At 33.6% G+C, this 25,495-nt stretch overlaps 3 protein-coding genes across 5 annotated transcripts; 2 read left to right on the forward strand and 1 right to left on the reverse strand.

Moving 5' to 3' along the window:
* The first annotated feature begins 858 nt into the window (after positions 1–858).
* Positions 859–3,046, forward strand: LOC133702957 (pectinesterase-like). Its single transcript, XM_062127310.1, has 2 exons — positions 859–1,882; positions 2,163–3,046. The coding sequence occupies exons 1-2, from the start codon at positions 922–924 to the stop codon at positions 2,852–2,854; spliced, it is 1,653 nt and encodes a 550-aa protein (XP_061983294.1). The 5' UTR covers positions 859–921; the 3' UTR covers positions 2,855–3,046.
* A 3,756-nt stretch (positions 3,047–6,802) lies between these two features.
* Positions 6,803–9,622, forward strand: LOC133702883 (COBRA-like protein 10). The gene is made up of 2 exons (XM_062127208.1): positions 6,803–7,376; positions 8,205–9,622. The coding sequence occupies exons 1-2, from the start codon at positions 6,803–6,805 to the stop codon at positions 9,620–9,622; spliced, it is 1,992 nt and encodes a 663-aa protein (XP_061983192.1).
* A 3,131-nt stretch (positions 9,623–12,753) lies between these two features.
* LOC133702540 (rab GTPase-activating protein 22-like) lies at positions 12,754–21,155 on the reverse strand. 3 transcript variants are annotated; one of them, XR_009843760.1, is made up of 12 exons: positions 20,790–21,154; positions 19,684–19,779; positions 19,503–19,606; positions 18,652–18,962; positions 18,321–18,443; positions 17,180–17,268; positions 16,588–16,693; positions 15,334–15,431; positions 14,219–14,479; positions 13,795–14,051; positions 13,488–13,571; positions 12,754–13,074 (listed from the first exon to the last, which is right to left on the reverse strand). XR_009843760.1 is itself a non-coding variant. In XM_062126841.1 (11 exons), the coding sequence occupies exons 1-11, from the start codon at positions 20,877–20,879 to the stop codon at positions 13,060–13,062; spliced, it is 1,377 nt and encodes a 458-aa protein (XP_061982825.1). In that variant the 5' UTR covers positions 20,880–21,148; the 3' UTR covers positions 12,754–13,059. The 3 variants fall into 3 exon arrangements, 1 of the variants encoding a protein (XP_061982825.1); XM_062126841.1 differs by lacking the exon at positions 13,795–14,051 and having other exon boundaries at positions 20,790–21,148; XR_009843761.1 differs by lacking the exons at positions 19,503–19,606; positions 19,684–19,779 and having other exon boundaries at positions 20,790–21,155.
* Between the last annotated feature and the right edge of the window lie 4,340 nt (positions 21,156–25,495).

Genomic DNA, 25,495 nt, shown 5'->3' on the forward strand with positions numbered 1-25,495 from the left:
TACGAGTTAATCATATTGACTTAAGTTTTTTTTTCTTATTTTTTTTTAATTTTATCTTTTAATATTGAGTTGATTGAAAATTAGATTTTATTGTGGGTTAGTCAAATTGACTTGATTTTTCCCATTTTTAACTGAATTTTGTTTCAATTTCATATTTCAACATTAGATTGACTGATAATTAAATTTTAGATTTTTTTTTATTTGCTTTCTTTGGAGTTATTCTAATTTGATAAGTTAATCATAGTTGACTTGAGTCATTATTTTAATCTTTTTTTTTATTTGATTTTATCTTTCAAAATTGGATTGATTGAAACTTGGGTTAAATAAATTTTTTCATTTGCTTTCTATAGGGTTATTAGGGTCTTGTGACATGAATAAAAAATTTAATAAATTAACTCGAGTTATTCTAAATCGATCTTATATGTTTCGTTTCAATACTTAAAAAAAATATTTTAAATTTTTTTAGTTAAACTATATTTTTTTTTATCATCTATATTGTTCTTAAATCTACTAGAACACTAGGTAACATCAAATCAATTCCTATATAATTTTAATTTTTTTTCTACTAAAATATACATTAACGACACTTGAATATGTTTTTATATCCCGAAAAACTTTAATCCGACCCCCATCACGCGGCAATTAACTTGTGCTGTCGCTAAACGCTCTGTTCTTTCCCTTTTTTTTTTTTTCTTAATAAGGAAAACAACAAAGCACGTCGGTGCAATACAATTTCCAAGGACGTTGAACTGGAATACATGGCGTTGTAAAACAAAATTATAATAATAAAGGAAAGAAAATGAAAATTAGCCCAGACATGATCGGCATTAGATACGGCGAGTGTTATGCTTGAAGGGTCTTCCACCATTATAAAGCACATGAGATCAACACAAGCAGAGAACCAAACGCACATACCTCATCATGGCTTCTTCTACCCATCAGCCACTTCTAAACACTACCAATAACACTAAATCCCACGTCAAGATCCTTATCTTTTCCATTTCTCTGTTTGCAGTCATATTCTCTAGTGTTTTTCTTGCATCCCGTTTAATCAAAGTTAGTCAATCTAGTCCATCAACTCCACAAATATGTAACCACGCCCGTGATCCCCAAGAATGTTTATCAATAGTATCTGAAGCTGTCTCCACTGAAGGAGTTCAAGAATCTAATGGCGTTGGTCTCCTAAAAACTTTCTTGGTAAAATCTCTCTCGCAAATGAGAATGGCAAAGGCAGCTGCCAATGCTGTAAATAGCAAGATCAATGGCCATAAACATCAAGCAGCTCTAGCTGATTGTGTGGAGCTTATGGATATGTCCATTGACCGTGTTACTGATACATTATCAGCTCTGGCCAACTGGGGCAGCCAGTCTGATGCTAGCGATGCAAATACTTGGCTAAGTGGTGTACTCACTAACCATGTTACATGCTTGGATGGCATTGACACAATAGACCAACCATCAATGAAAAAATTACTCCAAGATTTGATCTCAAGGATGAGAACCTCTCTGGCTGCTGTTTCTAGTCTTTCAGCCTCTGATACTTATCTCGTTCAGCCATTAAATGGGGGTTTTCCATCATGGATCTTGGGAAGGGACCGCAAACTATTGGAAAGTTCAGTAAGCAATGTTGAGGCCTATGTGGTAGTAGCACAAGATGGGAGTGGGGACTATACCACAATTCAAGAAGCTGTGAACTCAGTCCCAGATAAAAGTAAAAGCCGGTATGTGATATATGTGAAGAGTGGGATTTATAAAGAGAATGTTGAAGTTGGGAAGAAGAAGAAAAATGTTATGATTGTTGGTGATGGTATGGATTCCACCATCTTAACTGGTAACCTCAATGTTGTGGATGGATCTACAACCTTCAGATCGGCCACACTTGGTAACAGTTCTCTACTTTCCGACTATAATCTCTCGCTTTTCTTTTTGTTTTTTAAGCTTTTGATTAAGAACCACTATAGTTAAGCATTAAGCATTACCAAGATTCCAAAAACATTTCTTTAATTAAGCAACTATACTGCACATGGTCTAGGTAGAAGCTTCTTCTCCTTTTTATGCTTTCAGCTGAGAAAATGTTGTTAATCGCTGCAATTTCTTCTTTTCTTTTCCTTTTTCTTTGGTATAAGCTAGACATTATTTGAAAATTTTTTTCCACGTTTCAGCTGTTGCAGGTGATGGATTCATATTGCAGGACATCTGGATCCAAAACACAGCAGGACCAGAGAAGCACCAAGCTGTGGCTCTCCGAGTCAGTGCTGATCAATCTGTCATCAACCGTTGCCGCATCGATGCATACCAAGACACCCTCTATACACATAACTACAGACAGTTCTACAGAGATTGCTTCATACTTGGAACCATCGATTTCATCTTCGGTAATGGAGCTGTTGTACTCCAGAACTGCCAAATTATCTCAAGGAAGCCTATGGCAAACCAAAAGAACATGGTCACAGCACAAGGAAGGATAGACCCCAATCAAAATACTGGGATTTCAATCCAGAACTGTGACATTGTTGCAAGCTCTGATCTTGAATCGGAGCAGAATAAATTCCCTACATATCTTGGAAGGCCATGGAAAGAGTACTCAAGGACTGTCGTTATGCAATCTAATATTGGTGGACATATTGATCCTACTGGCTGGGCAGAATGGGATAAGGAATTTGCATTAACAACATTGTATTATGGTGAGTACGCAAATAGAGGGCTAGGTGCAGGTGTTAGCAAGAGAGTGAATTGGCCTGGATATCATGTCATTACAGATCCAAATGAGGCCAAGCAATTTACTGTGGCAGAGCTGATACAAGGAGGAGCATGGCTTGGATCCACTGGAGTTTCTTTTACTGAAGGGCTGTAATCTAGGACAAGCATGCATTCCCTTCATGGATTTACTTCTATATAATTGACGCAGCCTGTCGTGTTATTTCATGCCCTGCTTTCTGAAGTTTATAATTTGGGATGCAGCTACAGCACTTAAACTCTTTAATTGATAGCATTTCTGCTGTCTGCTGTACTATTTTCTTCAGTTCTATGTTGGCCTTTTTTAGTCTCCTCGAACTCAACCAGGTGACCAACTCAATCCCGAACAAATAAGGGGTAATCACATGAATATCATTTCTTCCTGTCCAGTTCTGATTGAGTATACGATAGAACAATTGAAGGAAACTAAACTATGATACCCAAATGTAGCAAAAAATTTCAATTTACTCAAACATCTTGCAATCAATCAAGATTCAAAAATGAAGCTCAGCTGTTTAAGACATCATTTGCATAAGTTTTAACCTTTCCATAATATACAAGTTGAATAAATAAAACCGGTGGATCAACCAATCTACACTTGGACCATCTGGTGTTAGTAGTTCTGGTTTGCTCCTAAGAATTTACCTCCAGCATCTCCTTGTAGTTCTGGTTTGCTCCTAAGAATTTACCTCCAGCATCTCCTTCAACAGCCTTTTGAAATTATCATCCATGGAGTGATTTGCAATTCTGAGCAGAGTGCCATAACTTTACGAGGACTCATGCCTGAGAATCTCAGGGTCTCGATAGCAATCCTGATAATTCAATGGAGAAAAAAAGAATACTCAAACTGCAATGAGCTGTTTTCTTGAAATTCCTATTTGAATAGTTCACAACTTCAATGGCCCAGGACTTCGCAGCAAATTAGCGTTAATATGATCTAAAAGTTGCACAAGCATTCTCATCAGGAAAGAAAACCAGGCATGCTTGTATGCACTCAAGGGGAAGGTATCCTCCCAGTGAAATCTAGCAGCATATGATGTCCTTTTAGTGGTCCTAAATAAGCTAGGAACAAAACGATATCATAGTCTAGCAATCCAGCACAACAAAGTAGCTTTGAACCAACAATTAAGAACAATAGATACTTACTCACCTTCTCTGTTATGACAACAACAGGAATGGAACATAACTTATCCTCCAGCTCTCTGAGTCGAGTGGCAACAGGATAATAAGTGCCATGCCCCCAAAATCGGGCGTAGATACGATCGTATTATCTAGCATTCAACTCTAAATAATATAAAAACGAACTTTATGAAGTTCTTCAAAAATCATAAATGTTAAACTATAAGGTCTTAAATATTTGCATTTATAAATAATCAATTAACAACATCAAGTTTTAGACAATATAAAAATCCTACTACAAAGAAAGTACTAAAAATCTTATTATAAGTTCTCAAAACTATTAATATTGAATGATGAAAACAAGTTGAAAGATGTCTTTCATTAAACATATACTCTTTAGCTCAAATAACAACTTAAATTGACAACATAAACTCCATAGCTCTAAACTTATTAACATTTCTCCTTTAATTATTTACCTATCTGGAATTTATAGGAGTATGTATCCTGTAAGTTGTGATTTACTCAATCTAAAATTTATCATTAAAATATTATCTTTTTAAACAGATATATTTTATCGTAAAATCTGATCTCTTTACGTGTCTCTTATTCTACAGATATTTTATTTTATCCTAAAATCCAATCATAAATTATCTTTTATTTTATGTACTTGGATTTTGTTTCAGTTTGTGTTTAAGTTTAATTTCCAAATTAATTAAGTTTAAGTTTAACTCTTCTAGCTTTCTATCTTAACTGGAAGCAAACTTGAAATAAAAGATATATATAGTTTGCTTCCAGCTAAGGTAAAAGAGTTAAACCTAAACTTAATTAATTCTGGAATTAAACTTAAACACAAACTGAAATAGAATCCAAGTACATAAAATAAAAGATAATTTGTGATCGGATTTTAGGATAAAATAAAATATCTACAGAATAAGAGACACATAAGGAGACCAGATTTTATAATAAAATATATCTGTTTAAAAAGATAATAAATCGATAATGAATTTTAGATTGAGTAAATCACAACTAAGCAAATAAAACTCTACACACACTACTAGCCAAGCTCATGTTTCATATATATTTTACATTGTCAATAATAATAAAACAACAACTTAAAATAATTCAAAACAAATATTGATATTTAATAGTTCATAAAACAAGTTGTCAATACATGTTTTTACTTGGTATCTAATTATATAAACATTACTTTACTCTCATATTAGATTGCTAAAACCACATTATATTTGTGACCAAGTTATTAGTTAACTATTCCTGGCCAATTATTGTAATATATTGGCAAGAACAATGCTAATTATTAATAACCTATTGGTGAGCTATTAAAACTTGTTTTAGTGTCAACAACCTCATTTATTATATATATATATATATATATATATTACAACTGGACAAGCTTTATAAGACCATCACATTAGGCTTGGAAGATGATGCTTGAGCTAATTTCATTATTTTTTTTAATATTTTAGCTAATTTTGAATTTTATGTTGACTTTTGTATTTGACTTAGGTTTTTTTTTTATTTTTCTACCTTATAAAAGGTTATTTTCTTAGCCTATTTAAAGAATTATAAATCTTATAGATCATATTACAGAAAAAAATTACTAACAAAGTGTGTAATGGAGGCAATTCTGTTTTTCTTAGTGTTTGTTGTTTTCTTGTATTGTTTCTTTATGCGTCAGTACATAAGAATCTAAATCAGACAGAAAGAAAGCAATATTAAATTTGGTGGTTCTTGAACAATAATAGAACTGAGCTTTCTTTGCTGACAATATTCATGCACTGGTTGTTGCATGTGCTGCGTGCTGTTCATGTAATTAGGAATTTAATCGTGTAAAACTTATTGTATCACTGCCTAACTTTGCATTCCACCGTTAGTTAATGCCGGAATGTATCAACCGGATCGCCTCCCTGGAAAGTACGGGTATGTGTTATTGCATCTCTTTAATTCATTGCATACATGTTTTGGGCAGTTCTTAGTGCCCTCTGCAACTTTTAAAAAAGTGCTTCAAGTTCTTCTGTGCTCGTGTACTTTTCTTCTTTTGAGCAGTTCTTGGTGCCCTAATCTAGGCCGGGTCCCTAATTTTAGCTCATATAGTCTCCACGGCACTGGTGAATCTTCTCTTCTCCTAGGATTATATATAATTTTTTTTTTTAGATTCGAAAAAATTCTTTTCTCGAAAAATGTATTTTATAGATGCAGGTGAGTGAGTAAAATCTTAGTTGTTCCAAGTTTTTACAAGAGATGTACGCTATAACTCGAACTCAAAATCTTTTGTGCAGATTTTAAACCCTTTACCATTACACTATGTTTTTTGGAAACGATTATATATAAATGTATTATTTCATCATGCAAAAGTTATTTGAGAGTAATTTATATTTAATTAATTTTTAAAAATATGTTAATATTTGATGATAAAATATACATGTTAAATTACAAAACCTAACATAACCTTTTTTTAAAAAAAAAAAAATGGATGTAGCATTGAAGTTCATGCATGTGTCATAAAGTAAATAAAGTAAATGGCAACGTAAAAAGGGTATGTATTCCAGAGTTAGATTCAGTTATTACCCTCTAAAAATAGTAATAACTGAGTAGCAAACCAAAAATATATTTGTTATATATTAGTACAAATTACTTTCTGTCTCCACCTAAGAACTGCTGACATCCTCCTCCACCTCCGAATGGTTCGTGGAAACTAGAGGAAGAGAATTGATATAAGACTCAGTCTTGTCCTTCTCTCTTCCCATTTATAAGCTTCTCATCTCACTCTAACATGGGTTTCCCTTCTCAGTGTCCCCATTTCTCACTCATAGCCGCGTTCTGAATTGAACGCGGCAATATCATCTTCAGCTCAGCCGCAACCGCACAGGTTTTTTGTTCTTCTCTTGTTGAAAGAAAAAATATTTCTTTCTCTGCAAGAAATTAGGAAATGAAAGCAAGATTAAGGTTAGGGGTTCCATGGCATCTGGTAACGCTAATGCTCCTTTCATTACCATCTATCATTTTTAATGTTTGCTATGGCCAAACGGATGACTATGAGAGTCCTGCAGCCCCACCACCTGGACTGGATGAATGTAACGGCATCTTTCTAACCTATTCTTTCACATCTCGTGAAAAAGAATATCCAAAGGTAAAGAATGCATCCGCGCAGGCATGGGCGTTCAAATCTTTGGCAACGATAATTAATACAGGCGAACATGAACTGAAGGGTTGGCAGATGTTTGTAGGTTTTCAACACAAAGAAATTTTAGTGTCTGCTTCTGGGGCAATCGTCGTCGATGGCGATGACTTCCCTGTGGCAGTTGGCAATGGGACAATCTTCGCAGGAAATCCACAGGTTGACCTCAAGACTGCAATTGAAACAGCTGGAGATTTCACCCAGATTTCAGCACAGATTGAGATTACAGGTTCGGTGTTTGGAATTAAGCCACCAGGAGTGCCTATGCCAAAGAATATCAAGCTTGTGAATGATGGATACAAATGCCCTAAACCGACTTTGCGAGGTAACAATCCTCATGTTTTGATCTTGGTATAAGTTTTCTCTTAAATCTTTCGTTTTTTCGTAATTATATTTGCTTAAACATTACACATCTAAGCCAATTTTCTTATCCAGTGCTTATTGCCACATTCTTCTTCATAGTTGTTTAGCCATATCTATTTTTCTTCTTTTTTAAGAAGACCTCTCTCTCCGATTCTTCATTGGGTAATTCTTATTGTACCACACCATCTCTTATGGAAAAAAAATTAATTGTAAGCTTGCACATAGCCTTTCTCCACTTCTTTCTATCATTCTCGATTATCTCAATTCTAGAAACATACCTCTTTCATATCATATTACTAGCTAGCTCTTCTAGAAGTGAAAGTTACTTGGATTTGGACTTGAATTACAATGATCTTTAACACATATATATATTTATATAATTAAAGAGACTCAAAGAATAACTATATATATCATCAATAACCTATGACCTAGAATAAATAAAAAAACACTTGAATGTAATTTCAAAATTAACTCCAACAAGGTTTTCTTGCTCGAATCTGTGAAATGTTCCCGACCAGCCCCAAAGGCAGGGACTTAAGCATTTTGCCCTCATTTTGCTGCTTGCCAACGATCACACTGAAGCAACATTGTCTCAGATAAAATTTATATGTTTCTCCATGTAAATGTTAATGAAAAGTTTCAATCAACAATATCGTTACAATTTTCAGCTGTCTACAACTTTTAGTCTTTTCTATTACATTTTCTATTTAAAAAAAACCATCATTGATATCATGCCACAAATTGCAACAGAAGTCTCCATAAATTCAATATTCATTTTTGTTCCTTATAGGAAAAAGCTATATGCGTGTTTGTTGTAAGAAGGACCCCAAAGCCAAGGAAGAAAAGAAAAGGCTCAAGTTCTTGCCTCGTAGATATGGGGATCTTTCTCTCACTTATGATGTGCTTCAAGCCTACGGTAACAACTACCAGGCCCAAGTTACTATGGATAACATCCATCCATTAGGCCGGCTTGATCACTGGAACTTAACCTGGGAATGGATGAATGGAGAGTTCATTTCCACAATGAGAGGAGCCTACACTCACAAAAGGGACTTTTCCGAGTGTATTTATGGTACTGCAGGAAAATATTACAAAGATTTCGACTTCTCCACTATTATGAACTGTGAAAAAAAGCCGGTCATCTCAGATCTTCCTCCAGATAGAAAAAATGATTCACAAGTTGGGAAGTTGCCATACTGTTGTAGAAATGGTACCCTTTTGCCATCTATAATGGATGAGAGCAAGGCAAGGTCCATATTCCAATTGCAAGTCTACAAGATGCCTCCTTTCTTGAACAGGACTGCCCTTGTACCACCCGAAAAATGGAAGATTGATGGGGTTGTCAATCCTCAATACAAGTGTGGCCCTCCAATCAGAGTAGATCCAACAGAATTTCCTGATCCGAGTGGACTTGATTCTAAAACTTATGCTGTTGCAAGTTGGCAAGTAACTTGCAACATAACACGTCCGAAGGAGAAGCTTTCGCGATGCTGTGTTTCTTTCTCTGCTTATTACAATAGATCTGCCATTCCCTGCAATACTTGTGCCTGTGGCTGTGATAACAATAAAGGTTGCAGCCAGAATGCAAAAGCAATGCTTCTCCCGCCAGAGAGTCTTCTCGTGCCTTTTGATAACAGGACAGAAAAGGCATTAGCATGGGCTGCACTAAATAAATTCAAAGTTCCAAATCCTAGACCTTGTCCTGATAACTGTCCAGTTAGCATCAATTGGCATATTGACTCTGATTTCAAGACTGGATGGACTGCTAGTGTCACTCTTTTCAACTGGGATGATTCTCCATTCGAGGATTGGTTTGCTGCAATCAAATTAGACAAAGCCTATAAGGGCCTTGAAGGTGTGTATTCCTTAAATGGAACAAGGTTTGATAACCTCAACAACACTATATTACTCCAAGGCCTACCAGGTTTGAATTTCTTGATGGGAGAGGTAAATGGCACCAAACCAGGAGACCCGAGGGTTCCTGGAAAGCAACAAACTAAGATATCATTTATCAAAAAACGTACTCCAGGCATCAATATACCACGCGGTGATGGGTTTCCTACAAGAATACTTTTCAACGGAGAAGAGTGTGCACTGCCTACGCAAATTCCCCAGTCGAGTGCACAGCAAAAATCCCATTTTAAGTTCCTCGTAGTCATAATCATGGCAATCGTGACTTTCATTCTGATGTCAGATCACCTCCATTGATCGTCGTTCGAGGTTAATATTCTGGTTTTTCTGGTTTGGAATTATCTTGGGTGAGTATTTATTTTGCTTTTATTAATTTCACCGAAAGCTTTGTAGCACTTCATAAAGACTTGGACTAGACAGTAGCCATTTTGTTTCTCAGGACAAAACTTTTATGCCTCAGCAGCGGAGCCCGAAGAAATGTATGCGCATTTCAGTGGACTAGATATGAACAATGAATTCAGGGCCTGCATCAGCTAAAGTTGATTGTCAAGGGAAGATGGGAGGGATTGTAACAAAGTTCAAAACTGAAAAATGTCAATACATACTACAAAACTCTAACCACCAGTAGTTAATTATATGCAAAACAGTGATGAATTTTCCAAATGTATGCTGATTACTTAGCTGTCTTTTCGTTCACGTAGTATGCCCGATGAGGTTTTGATGGAATATAGAATAACTTTCAGTTCATTTGATCTAGGATTCTTGACTTTAGCACCAAATTAAACCATAGTAAATATATAGTTAATTTTGCAATTCTATCCTGAAATAAGATTTTTGTTCCTCATGCATGCCAGCAAGGTTTGTCTTGGCTTTATGAATCTCAACAAATAATTAATGTTTCTTAAACAAAGAAATATTTCAGCGTAGTTCATACTCACAATTTTGGAATATAATCACATGTAGAGGAAAATGATATCTCTATCAACTATCTTCGAAAAAACATCGGCTTAATATGCCAGTGCAGGTGTTTGAATGCACCCAACTTGACTTGTATATATATATATATATATATATATATATAGAATTCTTACAAGCAACTGATTTATGAAGCACTGAGCTTCTGACATTAACTGTTCTGAAATAATGTCATGAACAAGAACTCAATTGCTTTACACATGCTATGTCTGTCTCTTAATGGCAGGATGTTATAGGACATGAGTTTGATGCATTAATGTTCAATGGCGCATGGTATCTATATCCATGACCGCTTCATAAACTTGTGATACGTAATAAATGGATATATAAAATTAAGAAAAAGCAAGATAGCAGCATAAAGAGGAATAAGACACACTTGGTTACTAAAGGCTTTGATCAACGTGATGGAATGAATTACCACGAGACCTTTTTTGCCAGAAATAAAAATAGTTTTTCTTTTTAATTTCATTTTTTAATAAAAATTTTATAGTTGTTCTTTAATTTATTTATTTTATTTTAATTTTAAATTTTAAATTTTATTATTATTTTTTGTTTTTTATCATTTTATATAATTATTTTTTTTTAATTTCATCTTTTAATATTTGATTGATTGGAAATTAGGATTTATCGTTTGTCTAGATAAGGTACTTGTAATTTAATGACCCGGGTCATGAACTTGAAAAGTTACACAGATCAATATCGTTTTTTTTTTACTTATTTTCTTTTCAGTTTTTATCATTTGACATTAATTTTTTTTAATTGGGTTTGTTATTTTTTTATTTTCTTTTCCATAAGGTTATCCTTGTATCATGATATGGATCGCTGGTTTTGTAGGTTAATCTAAGTTGGCTTGGTTTTGTAGGTTAATCTAAGTTGGCTTGGCCTTTTATTACCTGTGTTATAGATTTTTCATGTTAACTCAAGTCAACTCAAGTAGGTTTTTTATTCTTTTTTATTCAATTTTATTTTTTCATATTTAATTGGCTGAAAATTAAGATACATGTTTTTTTCCTATTAAAAAAGATTTTTTTTCCCCAAGTATCATGATCACCTGTTTTTTTATTTGGTCTATTTATTATCATTGCCCTTTTTATCATGTAATTAAAATAAAACCAATTTATTTGATCCAGTTGGATTTATAATTCGAGTTGTGGATTTGTCTCTCTTTTTTAAAACATGTTTGCAGCATTTAAACATTATTTTTTTACGCAAAGAAATAATAATCTAACCCTATGGTGTAACGTCGGTCTACGTCTATTTTTTGTCTAAACATTATGATAAAAATATATAATTATCTTTTGTTGTATTAATCTTGTTGAATTTAACTAAAAATGATATCAAATTCGATAATGCTGTAAAATTAAGATGTTTAATTAAAATTTTATTTCATTTTATATGTGAGTACTAAAGTTTGTACATATTAATAATTGTTAATTGAATTATTTACTTGATAGCTCAAGACACATTTAATATTTACATATATCCAATTTCATTACACCTATTCAAAGTTGAATATTTATTTGTTATTCATTCATTGAAATTAATTATATCGAAAACATATATATAATGTACTCTCCATTCTTGTTTCAATTTAAATTCTTAAACTACATTGATTTTTTAAACTGGCACAACTAAAAAAATAATTTTAAAATTAACATAATAACCAATATGTGCAGGTGTTACGTGCACAACTAGCAAATTTCATAATTTCATTTCTCTTCTTGCATATTTATGCTATTTCCAAGAATTTATATATACGAAAGTCAATATTCATGTTTTATAAGGATTTAATTGTCAGTAAATAAACAAAAATAATTCAATGACTTAAAATAAAGATGATATTACATAAAAAGACAAGAAAAGAAAGGAATTAAAAAAGAAAAAAGAAAATGAATGAATGAAAAGTCAAAGACATACCGGAGTTTTATTGATAACATCTTTAATACCATAAACATCTCAACAAAACAAATTTATAGAGACCATGGAATCCATAAACAAATTCATAGATGAATTCATAGTTCCAAAGTTGGCTTTACATATTGTCTATAAATTCATTTCATCAAAATTTTTCTGATGATACTAAGAATATTATCATCAGAGCTCTCATGTATCTCCAACATCTCATTTTTTTTTTATTTTTTCTCTCTTCTATATTATCTTTTGTTTAATGGCCATTGAATCTTTATTAAACATGTATATTGACTTTTATATATAAATTCCTGGGAAAGAATAAATCTGCAAGAAAAAGTAATTAAATTTGCTAGTTGTGCATATTAATGACTATCTTGTGGCATGTTAAAGTTAATTAGCTCCTGTATCTTGTAAACATGGCTAGTCCACATGTCAATACCATATAACTCATTAGAAAATGCTTTCGTCATATATATAGAATATTGAAGATAGATGGAAAAGCAAAAGCAAAAATATTACAGAGAACTTGAGCTCGAATCCTCTGCACGCAGATGATTTTCTTTGTATTTCATTGATGATTAAATTAGAACGTATATTACACAACATGGATGGATACATGCATGGTTCTGTTTATACATAGATTTTCGTGAGGAAGGGGGTGGTTTACATACAACAATTTGCTTTCTGTATGACCATTTTGCAGGTTGGAGCAATCTTTACAGTTTTGTGATCTCCAAGCAAAAAATTTATGTGCAAGTATATTGTCATCACTTGAAAAATTAAAATACAAAACGAAAGCTTCCCAATACTTGTCGACTGGGGAAAAAAATCATGTGTTTCATTGTAGGCTATGCCTTCTTCGCCTGCAGGAGGAATTAATGAACAGTAAGTTAAAAGGAATAACCAACAGTAAACAAGCAGCAGAGAGGATCCCCAGGACAAACTTTTGACAACAAGGACTCGTAAACAAGCAAATGGAATTAAGACCATGTGCTGTTATGACCCCTTTGGATGTAGCTAGGTTTCAAAAAAATTTCTCAATTTCCTTCAGGAAGAGAAAACTCTAAACACAAGTATAATGGAAACAGTATTTCTCCCAGCCCTTTTAATAATTTGATTTAGAAACAAAATGCTAAGTGGGAACTAAAAACAACAAATGCTTCAAACAAAGTTTTGGCTCTAATTTTTTTTTTAACTGCTCGCTTTCTTTAATTCTTTTCAACTAATTGAACATTTCAAATGCATCATCAGGATTTATCCAAGGCAAGAAAAGCACCTTTTTTAAATACTTTCTGTGAAGTTTCATTGCACCGCTGCATGCTTTTTTGGCATCTAAATTTCCAGTCATGTCATTCAATATCTGAAAAGCATTGCAAAAGAAGAAAATGAATAAGAAAATAAACACGAAAAAATCATATTCATATACACAGAGATTCACAGCACAGGAGGAATAGGGAGCTCGAGGAATATTATCTAGGTAGCATGCATTAACTATTCACCAACCAAACATTTCACAAGTTTATGTCATCTTTCTCGCTACAGTTCTACAATAGATGCAGGCATAAGCAAATGTTAGAACCTACAAGCATAGCACATGACTGGTGTAGGACACATTCAACTGTTCCACGCCACCAGACAAACTCTGGCCATGTTTTCAGTTTCAGACTCCAAATAACAATGTCATGAGTGGGGTTTGAGACTGCTCCTCAACAAGCAACACACAGCTATGGCAACTAGAGAGGGAAATGGAGGCTGCTTGGAATTTAGGTTTGAATCTTTCTCGAGACACATGCACACAGAAAGGGTGATGCCCAAGCTGCAGCAACTCACCAGTCATCCCCTGCATGCAAACAAATGGGGTTTGTGGGTAGTCTTCACTAATCCACGCTTCCACTCTTAATTAATTTCTCCTACATGCTTCTGTTTGGTTGTACATTGCCCTCTCTAAACTATATGGCATTTTACAGGTGTCTAAAGCATAAGCACAATTCAAATTATCAAGCTTACCCTGACAACATCATCCAGGCCTCGAGCTTCGTGCAAAAGCTTAGAGCTCTTATCTTTCAATACACTTGCAACAAGAAAAACAGACATGGGGAGGGGGCCTTCAGAATTTGCTGCCCCATTTTTCATATTTTCCCTTTCGAACTTCCCATAGTGCCGTATTGACTTTACTCTTCCCTTAGATCCCTCATGTTTCTCACCATTCAGTTCCAGCTCTTCATATACAGAGAACAAATCAGGGTCGTATTCAAGGGCCCACATCATCTGTGGAGCATAATGAAAAGAAAGCACATATAAGAAGTGCAGATTTTATGTTCAGCAAACAAAAAAGTGAGTATCAGTAACTAAGACACATAGTTTACGAAGAGACAGAAACTTTGCACTTTTTTCTATTCAAAGATGCACATACATGACAGAAAAAACAAGATGATAAAAGAAAAGAAAAGGACACCATTTAGGTACCAAAGACTAGTCAGAAAACATAGCACCAGAAAAGTGGAGACTCATCTGATTACAGTTTATCCAGAAGCCTTTTCTACCCACCCAAGAAAATAAATGTATGTCTAACCCCATAAGAGAAAGGATTCGGTTTTGGCAATTGAGTAGCTATTGTTCTCACATGTGTGAATGGGAGATCTATAACCCCATAAGAGAAAGGCTTCGGTTTTGGCAATTGAGTAGCTATTGTTCTCACATGTGTTAATGGGAGATCTAGAATCAAGCAGGAGGAGATTGGGTTGGGTTTGCCTATTAATAGGCCTTGAGTCCATTGAGATGGCTCAGCAGATTTTTTTGAAGGATCTAAGATTCGTCCTTAACTGTTTTACAGAAACTATGAATTAACTCCACAGCTTGGTGATGAACTGCAGGACAGGGTGAGGAAATGGTCACTATGCATGCACATTATCAGTTTTAGAACAAGTTTTCTGAACTTTTGACAAGACCAATTCCATAGAAAAACAATTCTACCATTTTTTTTAAATTAAAAGGAAAAATATGAGAAGAGAAATGAGGGATTTTAGTAATTAGAATTTCATATTTGCCTTCATTACATAATACTCAAAACATGCATATTTTCAACAAACCAAACTAAAATAATAAGCAAACTTGAACCATACCTCCCAAAGGTAGAGTGAATCACAAAATGAAAATTCTCGGCGGAATAAAACCATGAGCATGCGGAAAGCAAATAAATAGTCACCTCCACCAAGTGCATCTGTGTTTAAATATCAAAACACATCTTTACTTTTTTTTCAGCACAAATCAAGAAAGTTGAGAAAACGAGTACGGGACTATCGCAAGACAAAGAAACTCAGACTTTAATTGCAGGATAACACAGTTATTATTGCTAAAGAGTCACAGCTGAAAACTGCAATCTGAAAGGCAAGTCATGACATAAGTTGTTTTCAATATCATTGATGATACTACACTAAGGCAAACACTCACATATAATCAAAGCTTTCATACTCCTATAACCTTGTTCCTGAAGCATCTATATATTCCAAAAAGGGTATTTAAAGGGGTTAAGAAGAAATTTTATTTCTTTTAATGAGCTTGTTCCGCTTTTTTTTAAATTTTGACAGAGGTGATACTCAAATCTCAGACCTCACCCCTCTCACTTATGCAAGAGTAACATTGAGCTACAAGCTCATTGGTAAGAGATTATAAGATAATAAATACTGCAGTTTCAAATTGGAGGCCAAAACTACCATCTTACAGAATTGCATCATCATTTCTCTCTTAAACCTAGAATATTTTCATCAAATCTATGGCAACACCCAAACAAGCAGGGCAGAACTAGAAACTTAACTTCAAGGGGACCAAAACTATTATGAAATGAACAACACGATTGGATGTTAACTAAATTATTAAAGATAGAGTTGGATGTAATTGTTTTTTTTCTATTTTGGTTGGGATAAAGGCATCAATCATGATATTTAAGCCTTATATCTTTGGGGTTCCACAGCCATTTAAAGGTATGCATAAGTCCACTCCTGCAAACAAGCCATCTTAGAGGAGCAAAAGCACAGAGAAATGTTTCCATCACAGACAAGTCATTTAAGGAATTATCCAGGTGTTGTCTCTTTTCTCCATGCAAAAAGCCAACAAAAAGTGAAATGAAGGCTTTTGTCCATTTCTTATGCTCAAAATTTCAAAGCAAACAATATTCTTTTCTTTTCCTTTCTCACTGACCTATATCTTCTTTTAGTAAGTATAATAGAAAGGAAAGGATAAAAAAGGAAAGGATAATAAACTAGTTAGTATAGCTGAGTGACTCAAACTGACTGGGTTTAAGAATTAACAATCAGTATATTGCATAACATACACAATGACTTAAAACATAATGAGAAAGCATAAATTTAAGAAAATACCTAAATGCTGATGAAGTTTTGGATCAATGACTTGAGTAATTTCAGCCAAATTACTAAGTTGTGTCTCCACCCCAACAGTTCTCCCAGTGCATCTGAAATTTCCTCGCTTTAAAATTTCAAATAACAACAATTCATGAGAATGTGGAAATCAAAAGGAAAAAATAAAATAATGAAGCTAAGAGCCATGTAAATTCCCAAAAAGCATTAACCATAGAAAAAAAAATATTAAATAATTGACAACATCTGAGAAGCAGTCATTAGCGCAACAGAGGCAAGGAACCAATTTATGAAAATAAGCAATATCATTAATCCCCATGAGGACATTAAAAAGATAATTAACTCACAAGATACAAGTAAATAATGTTTCAATCAAGGTAAGAAAATTGAAACCATCACGAGATCCATTTAATACAAGAGTAGTGAAAATTCAAATAATCTAAAGAAAATTAACCTTATCATCCACTTCATTGCAATCAAAATGTACTACAAGAATATTAAGCAATAGCTATATACTTTATCCAAGGGCAACATCACACAGTAAAGTATCTTGTGCACAAAATTGAGAGAAACAAAGAAAAATACGAGAATGTACCAATCTGCGCATCAATCGTTCAAAACACCAAAATGCATCCGCTTCATCTTCAAGAAGCATTATCATGGGTGAGCAAAGATCACTCATTCCTGTCAGCATTTCATGCATTTGGGACTTTAGAAATTTCACTTCATTACACCAATGTAGACATAACTAGAAGCATCGTAAAGGAAAGTATAATCATTATGACCTTCAGCAACTCAGAGAAGGTCATATTTATGGAGCTACTTCTAGATAGCTCCTTCTATTAGAAACCAGTAAGTATCCAGATCTTTCAAATCTCATGTGTAATATCAGGGTTATATTTAGGATATGACCATGTACATGCATACCAATATTAATTTTCTGATCAACTGAATTTCAAATGGAAAAGAAAAAACAATTTAGTTGTGTAACTATCATTGCTTATTCTATTAGAAATTAAGTGCTAGAATTAATGGTTAATCATTGAAGGAATAGAGTATCTCTGGCTCTCAAGGTTACAGGGGAATGGGGATAATGCAAGATACTTGATTTCTAAGAGTATATAACTTTCATTACAAAGAACTTGTAACTCTATAAATTAGCAGCGAAAATGCATAATAAGAAGAGCCCAGAAAAGGAGGGGGGAAAGGAAATGAGTAATGAATTAAGAGTTTTAAGCGACCATCTAGTAAGTACTTGGAATTGCTGAGCAGCACATGGTCAACATGGAAAAGCAAAAAATCTGGTAGTGGAACTACTTTACTCAACCTCAGTGATTTATCTCACAAAAGCAACAGTTTGAAAAGGCAGAGAACAACTACTTATTCACAATGATGGACTTTCACCAACTTCAGAGCAACCAACAACAATGCCAACAGATCCCCTTGTACAATTTATCATAAATAGGGAGAATGGTCTTTTATTCTATCTGTCTACAGACTGATCTCCAAATGTCAAGCACTTATATTTCAAGCATTAGCACTTCTCTATAAATGCCAGGTATTAGTTTTTGAAACTTTGTTGAATTCACAAGTGTCTGTTATATAGATCAGGTCAACACAAAGCACAATAATGTACATGCTCGGGTCCTATACCAACCACATCAGAAGCTGAGTGGCAATGATTTAACATATCAATATAATACTTTCACGAATAAGACAATCATTTATTCATCTACCTTGACAATAGCCGACATCTGTATCGATCCAGGCATAAACAGCTAAAATATCCCAAAGTTTTGACAAGTTCTCCTGCTTCTCATAAAACACCAATGTCCTGTCAGTGCGATGCACATCAAGACCTAGCACCCATATTAGTCCAATCAGAAAGAGATTCAATAAAAAAACACAAAAACTCCTTGATTACAATAATTAAATTATGACTATTGAGTTCTTGAGGTTCAAATTAATAGCATGCACATGCATGACAGTATGCATTGACAGGAGAACAGGAACTAACTTTGCACCAAGGAAGAGAGAAATGTGCATTTATGTATGAACATCACCAACCTATTTGATGTAAGGTAAGCATCCACTGGATCACTTTCTGGTCCAAAGGGCCATGGCTTGTAAGCTCTTTCACCATTTCTGAACAGGAAGCATTTGTTCTTGATTGATTTGTGGCATAGGCATGTGAACTGCCAATTTCAGCAGAATTACCATCTTGAGAGGGGCCTCTGTCTTGATTTGTTTCTAAAATTACTAATGGTTCCTGAATGGGCTGACCATCTTCAGTGATTACAGGCGCTGTAATAAATTTGCCACTTCCGACAACAGGAAATATTTGGCGGCACTCTTCTTTCCACCTAACATATTGTACCCTGAAGGTGCAACATAAGAACGAATCTTAGTCTTCTAAAGTGGGGAATAAGGCAAAGCCTAACTTCAAACTTTTATGCACAAAAAACTAGGCAATTACAGTATTTAGCTTCAAAATAGTTTACCTACATTTCTAAGGGGGAGATCAAGGTCAGCTGTTTCTGATTTGACTAGATTGTATTTATATACACGCAAGAGGATGAAGTCCCCAATATAATCTAGTGTAGGAGATCTCCAGAGTCAGATTAAAAAGACTAAAGACCATAGTCTTATGCTTAGTATATTCACCTACAACATCCATAGGTTATCAAATTTTCTTAGTCCAAAGAAAGAGTCCAGCATTTTGATGGTGAAGAATGCCAATTATTGGAATTGTCAAGTTTTGTCACATTATTGTAATGCCCATTGTCATGATAAAGGAAAGCAATTAATAAGATGATGTTGCTGTCAGTAACTTTGATTGGACTAAGACCCTAAATAAGTTGACCTTATCCTTTTCTATGGTTTCTTGACCATGAGTTACACGTGTAAAAACAGACTACCTTCTACGCTGTCGAATCTGATCTCGTTCATCAAATGTACTCTTAGGATCATAACAACCGAGTAGAAATTCCCAAACTTCTCCTCTAATTGATGGATGGACCCCCTAAAAGTAGAGAAAAGAGCGATCGTGAGCATTAAATCTCACAGATTGATTATAAGATCTCTTAAAAGAACAGTTACCCCACGGTAGATTCGACTAAGGGTTTTGCTTATATCCAGGTATCCTTCTGGAGTAAATGCAGCCTGCCATTTCCTTGAACTTAAAGTTCTACCTGCCTGCAAAAGTGGATCCAAAGGAAGCTTCAGTTACTTCCATGACAAGCAATGTGTTTCATGTTCTATTGGCAACACCAATTAATATGAACTGTCGGAGCTGATCAGTTCAACCTTATTGTTTATTTATTTTTTGTTTTATGTATACACATAGAATTGTTGTTAGAATGCAAGAAATTGCTAAAATTAGCAGTTTGACAGCCAGCTCGTAAGATCATTATAGTTGCATAGTCTAATGATCGCTTCTGAAATTGTTTGCTAAAATTTGATTAAACAAATCTAATGAACCCAATTCCATAAATTATTTAATCCAGCTTGAAACTGTAATTAAAAATTAAGCCCTTTTTAGTACATTAATCACACAACCATTTCATATCTGACCCAGGAATTACATCTTTGCTCAAACTCTTAATCATATCCAATGATAATAAAAACGTTACTGCAATAAGGTACACCACATATATATGACATTGATCCACATCAACATAACAAATACCATAGAAATCCAAATTAAAAAAATGATCTGTGCACAAGAAATATCAAGATAGAGCCATGGTGAAGCAATTAATCTAATTAAAACCCCAAAAATATAGAAAAGAACCAAATTTAAAACTTAATTCAAAATCAACCAAATGGGCACATTATAAACATCAGAACAAAGCCATAAAGGACCAAAATTACAAAATTTTGATCTAAACAAACAACTCGAAATGCCTCGAATTTTTTAGAGCAGGTCCGAGTCAAATAGCAATGATTCGAAGCACTTCTTTTTACATTGGGTTCAATAGTATGGATATGAAAAATACAGGATTTCCAATCCTAGCAGGAAAAGGAGGGAAACGGATACGTGAGTAAACAGAATTCCATACTCAATCTCTGAACCAATGGGCACTTCACAAATATATAAAAAACAAACAAAGGAAGGCCAGAAATAACCACAAAAAAAAAAAACTTGATCAAATACACAAATGGGTATTCGAAAAAACTAAAAAAATAAAAAATTTCACACAAACCTTGATTTTGAATTTAGATTTTGGAACATCGGTGCATTCAGGCCGGACCTGATAGTACGAATCAGCAGGCTGTCCAGGATCTCTCCACATTTAACAATAGCAAAAGAAAAGAACTCACAAAGCAGAAACCAGGAGCTTGACCCCCTTAAAATGGAGAGATTTACAAGAAGATGAAGGGTTCAAAGAGAGGAACCCAGCTCCCTACCAATAACAACAACTACAACAACGACCAGTTCAAAACAGGAAAATACGGGAAGATTCAAAAGAAAGCGTTGGTTTTTTTCTTTTTCTTTTTTCAACGTTTTATTGGCTTCCTTTTTGTGTTTTTAATAATAAATTAAGGAGTGATGATGATAGTTAATTAGAGGTTGTGTTTTGCATGGTTGTTAGTTATTAATGATGTTGGCATACGGGGTGTTCGGTGTATGGAGTGTCATAGATTGATTTTGTGTTTTTTTTTATAAACAAAATATTTTAAATAATATTTTTTTATTTTTAAAATTTTATTTTTAATATTAAAATATTAAAAATTTAACTTAAAGTAAAAAAATTCAAATTTTAATAAAAAATATATTCGACCTGGGCATTTATTTATAGTGTATATTCAACCGTGTTTTTTAAAAAAGTTAATATTTTTTATTTTAAATTAATTTTTTTAATATATTATTTTAAAAATAAATTTTAAGCAATGTCTATACAAGCCCTTAATTATTTTCATGTTCATGCTCGTCCTATTTTACTCTGTCAAAGCTCTCTCGTCCTATTTTTTCCTCTCTTTTTTTACCCTTTTTAGAGTGAAAGATTTCTCCTATTTTACATTTATCTAATTATTAAAAATAGATCAAAATTACTTCTTAATGATAAAAATGGAACCGTCTAAAGTCTAAAATTTATCTAAAATAATACTAATTTTACCAAAATAATTCTTCCTGAAATCATTTTTTTTTTGTGTGGAAAATCTCATACATTGAATAATGAATAAATGGATTCTAAAAATCCAATAATTGTGGTTTTCAAATAATTAATGTCGTTAATTTTTTTATAAAGTTGGTATTACTCAATTATCTAATATGAACATTTTAGGATTTAAAAACTCAAGTTGATCCTAATAAAAATTAATCTAAATCTAGGTTTTAATTTATTAATTTTATTTTTTAAGAAAAAAACAAAATCCAGTCAAAATAACATTATTATTTTTAAAAAGATTCGTACTAACCAAAGTTAACCCTCCAAGCTGCCCTGGATCTTGGTTGTAGAATTAGGTGCTGTCCCACACGAGCCTGGTGGAGAGTGAAGAAAACGCGCCGTGCGTTGTGGAAGAGTGGTGGAGCCCATGTTGATTGAAGTATGGGCTGGAATTTGGTAGCTAGTGTTATAACTTCCAAGTGGGCCTAAGAGGGAAGAGAAAACAGGGGGGGAAAAAGAGGAAAAAACTAGTAATGGTTGACTTTGACCTGACGAGGAAGCATGGTATTGGATTGGTACCAAAGTTGAATGGGTGTGTGCCCAATGTTGGATCCATTCAATCCTAATATTAAATTGACACTATGGGCTAAGAGAAAATAAATTAAAAAAAAGAAGTAATAATTTTCTAAATAATTCAGAAAATATCTGTACATATTTATTAAAATTATTATTTTTTAAAAATAGCCTGATGAATTTCAACCTAAAATTTGAGACTTAAAGAGTCATCATACGATTACGATTTCATTTTTTTATTAAAAAAAATAAATTCATGAAAATAAAAAAAAATAAGAATATTTCTATATGGGTTGAGAGATATTCTTTTTTTTATTTTGATTTTTTTTTGTATTTATCTATCTTAAAAATAAATATAAATAGTCATAAAAGTTAAATTATTTCCCTCGAGAGGCCTTGTCCAGAATTACATACCATCAATGCTGGGATAGGTTTGCCAGCTCAAGTTGAAAGACAAAGCACCAGCCACTGGACCCAAGTTAACGTTCCGCTTTGATAATGTTCGAAGTTGAAGAAAATTCAAGACGTTGGAATCATAATGGGATGCCATTAATACTTCACCAACCCTTCTATTCTAGTTACATCCTTCTTTGGGATAATCCAATTGCAATTACAAGATTAAGAGGGTATCTAGATCATTATCCCGTCATATACTTGGATCGAATCAAGTATTTTTAAATGTAAAAAAAAAAAAATTCAGAGTTGCTAACTCTTTCTTAATTGAAATTGTTTTTCTTAATTGAAATTGTTTTTCTTAATCATGTGAGAATTAATTTGATATAACCCAATTGATTTGGCGAATCCAAAGACAATCCAAACACTAGTAAAAAAAATAAGTTTGATTCAAAAAGAAATTCAATATGATGTTTTTTTTAATAAATATTGAAACGAAAACATATTGAATCGATCTAGGTTTAACATATCAAATCCACAATCTTAGTCATGAGACCATGATAACTTCATATAAAACAAATTAAAACAAGTTATGAAACATGATTCCTAATCAATTCAATATTAAATGATAAAAATAAAATAAAAATCAATTACAAAAAAACTCTAAAATATGATCCTGGATCAACTCGAGTTAAACAATCAAGCCCACAACCTAGGCCATAAGATCAAGATAACCTTATAGAAAGCAAATCAAAATAAATTATGAAACTCAATTCTCATTCTACCCAATGTTGAAAGATAAAATTGAAAAAAAATAATAATTAAAAAAATAACACAAAAAATAACCCAAGTCAACTTGAGTAACCCGCCAAACTCATGACACGAGTCATAACACCGAAATAACCTCCTAGAAACCAAACTAAAAAATGACCTGAGTTAACCTAGGTTAACTTGCTAAACCCGCGACTCAGGTTATGAAGCTGAGATAACCCTATAAAAAGCAAATTGAGACAAATTATGAAGCATAATTCTCGAATAACACAATGTTAAATAATAAAATTAAAAAAAATCAATTTAATAAAATGATTAAAACATAGTTTGAATCAAAGACTATCCAAACGACTAGTAAAACATAGTTTGACTAAAAAAAACTCAAGACAACATCATTTTTTTTTAAATAAAACGACAACATATTGAATCAACCCAGGTTTAACCCATCAAATCTGCAACCCTGGTCATGAGACTATGATAACCCCATAGAGAGCAAACTAAAAAAAATAATGTCTAATCCCCAATCAATCTAATATTAAAAAAAATCAATTAAAAAAAGAATATAAAAAATGACATTGGTCTACCCGGGTTAATCAGCTAAACCCTAAACTGTATTGGAAAGGTGAGAGATCCAAGATCAATCATTGGTGAATTGATAAGAAACCCTTTAGCATCACCTAGAAAATGTGTTGGTCTAAGACTACATTGGAGAATGAGGGTTTCGAGATCAACCCTTAGCGAATTGATGAGAAGCTTTAAGGCATCAATTGAAGAATATGTCATTTCAAGACTGCACTGGAGAATAGAGGATCCAAAATCAACCCTACCGAATTAGTGAGATGTCCTTTAGGCATCACCTAGAGAATGTGTTAGTCTGAGACTATAATGGAGAATGGGGGATCTAAGATCAACCCCTATCAAATTAGAGGCTTTTAGGCAACACCTAAAGAATGTGTTTGTCGAAGACTAAAATAGAGAATGAGAAATCTGAGATCAACCCCTGGTGAATTGATGAGAGGTCCTAAAGCATCACGTAGAGAATATGTCAATCTAAGATTGCACTGGAGAATAAAGGATCTGAGATCAACCCTTAGCGAATTAGTAAAATACCCTTTAAACATTACTTGAAAAATGTGTCATTCCAAGATTACACTGGAGAATATGGGATCCGAAATCAATCCCTAGTGAATTGGTGAGAGACCTTGAGGCATTACCTAGAGAATATGCTAGTCTGAAACTACATTGGAGAATAGAGGATCTGAGATCAACCCTTAACGAATTGGTAAAAGACCCTTAGGCATCACCTGAAAAATATATTAGTTCTAGACAACACTGGAAAATGAAGGATCCAAGATCAACCCCTGATTAATTGGTGACAGGTCTTTAGGCATCACCTATAGATTATGTTAGTTAGGGACTACACTGGAGAATAGGGAATCCGAGATCAGCCCTAGCAAATTGGTGAGATACCCTTTAAGCATCACCTAGAGAATGTGTTAATTTGAAACTATAGTGGAGAATGAGGGATCCAAGATCAACCCCTATCAAATTAGAGAAAGGTTTTTAAGCAACACCTAGAGAATATGTGTTGTCTGAAACTGCATTGGAGAATAAGGGATTCGAGATCAATCCCTGATGAATTGGTGAGAGGCCCTGAGGCATCACCTAGAGAATATTTCAGTTTAGGACTACACTAGAGAATAGAGAATCCAAAATTAACCCTTAGCGAATTGGTAAGATACCCCTTAGGCATCACTTGGAAAATATGTCATTCCAAGACTGCACTAGAGAATAAAGGATCTAAAATCAACCCTTGGTGAATTGGTGAGAGACCCTTCGACATCACCTGGAGAATATGTTAGTCTGAGATTGCAATAGAGAATAAAGGATCTAAGATCAACCCCTTGTAAATTGATGATAAGCCCTTAAGCATCACTTAGAAAATATGTTAGTCTAAGACTGTATTAGAGAATGAGAGATAATGGAGGATCCAAAATCATCCTCTGACAAATTGGTGAGAGGCCTTTTAACATCACCTGGAGAATATGTCAGTCCAATACTAT

The sequence above is a fragment of the Populus nigra genome, chromosome 9, assembly GCF_951802175.1.
Source record: "Populus nigra chromosome 9, ddPopNigr1.1, whole genome shotgun sequence".
Taxonomy (NCBI): Eukaryota; Viridiplantae; Streptophyta; class Magnoliopsida; order Malpighiales; family Salicaceae; genus Populus; species Populus nigra.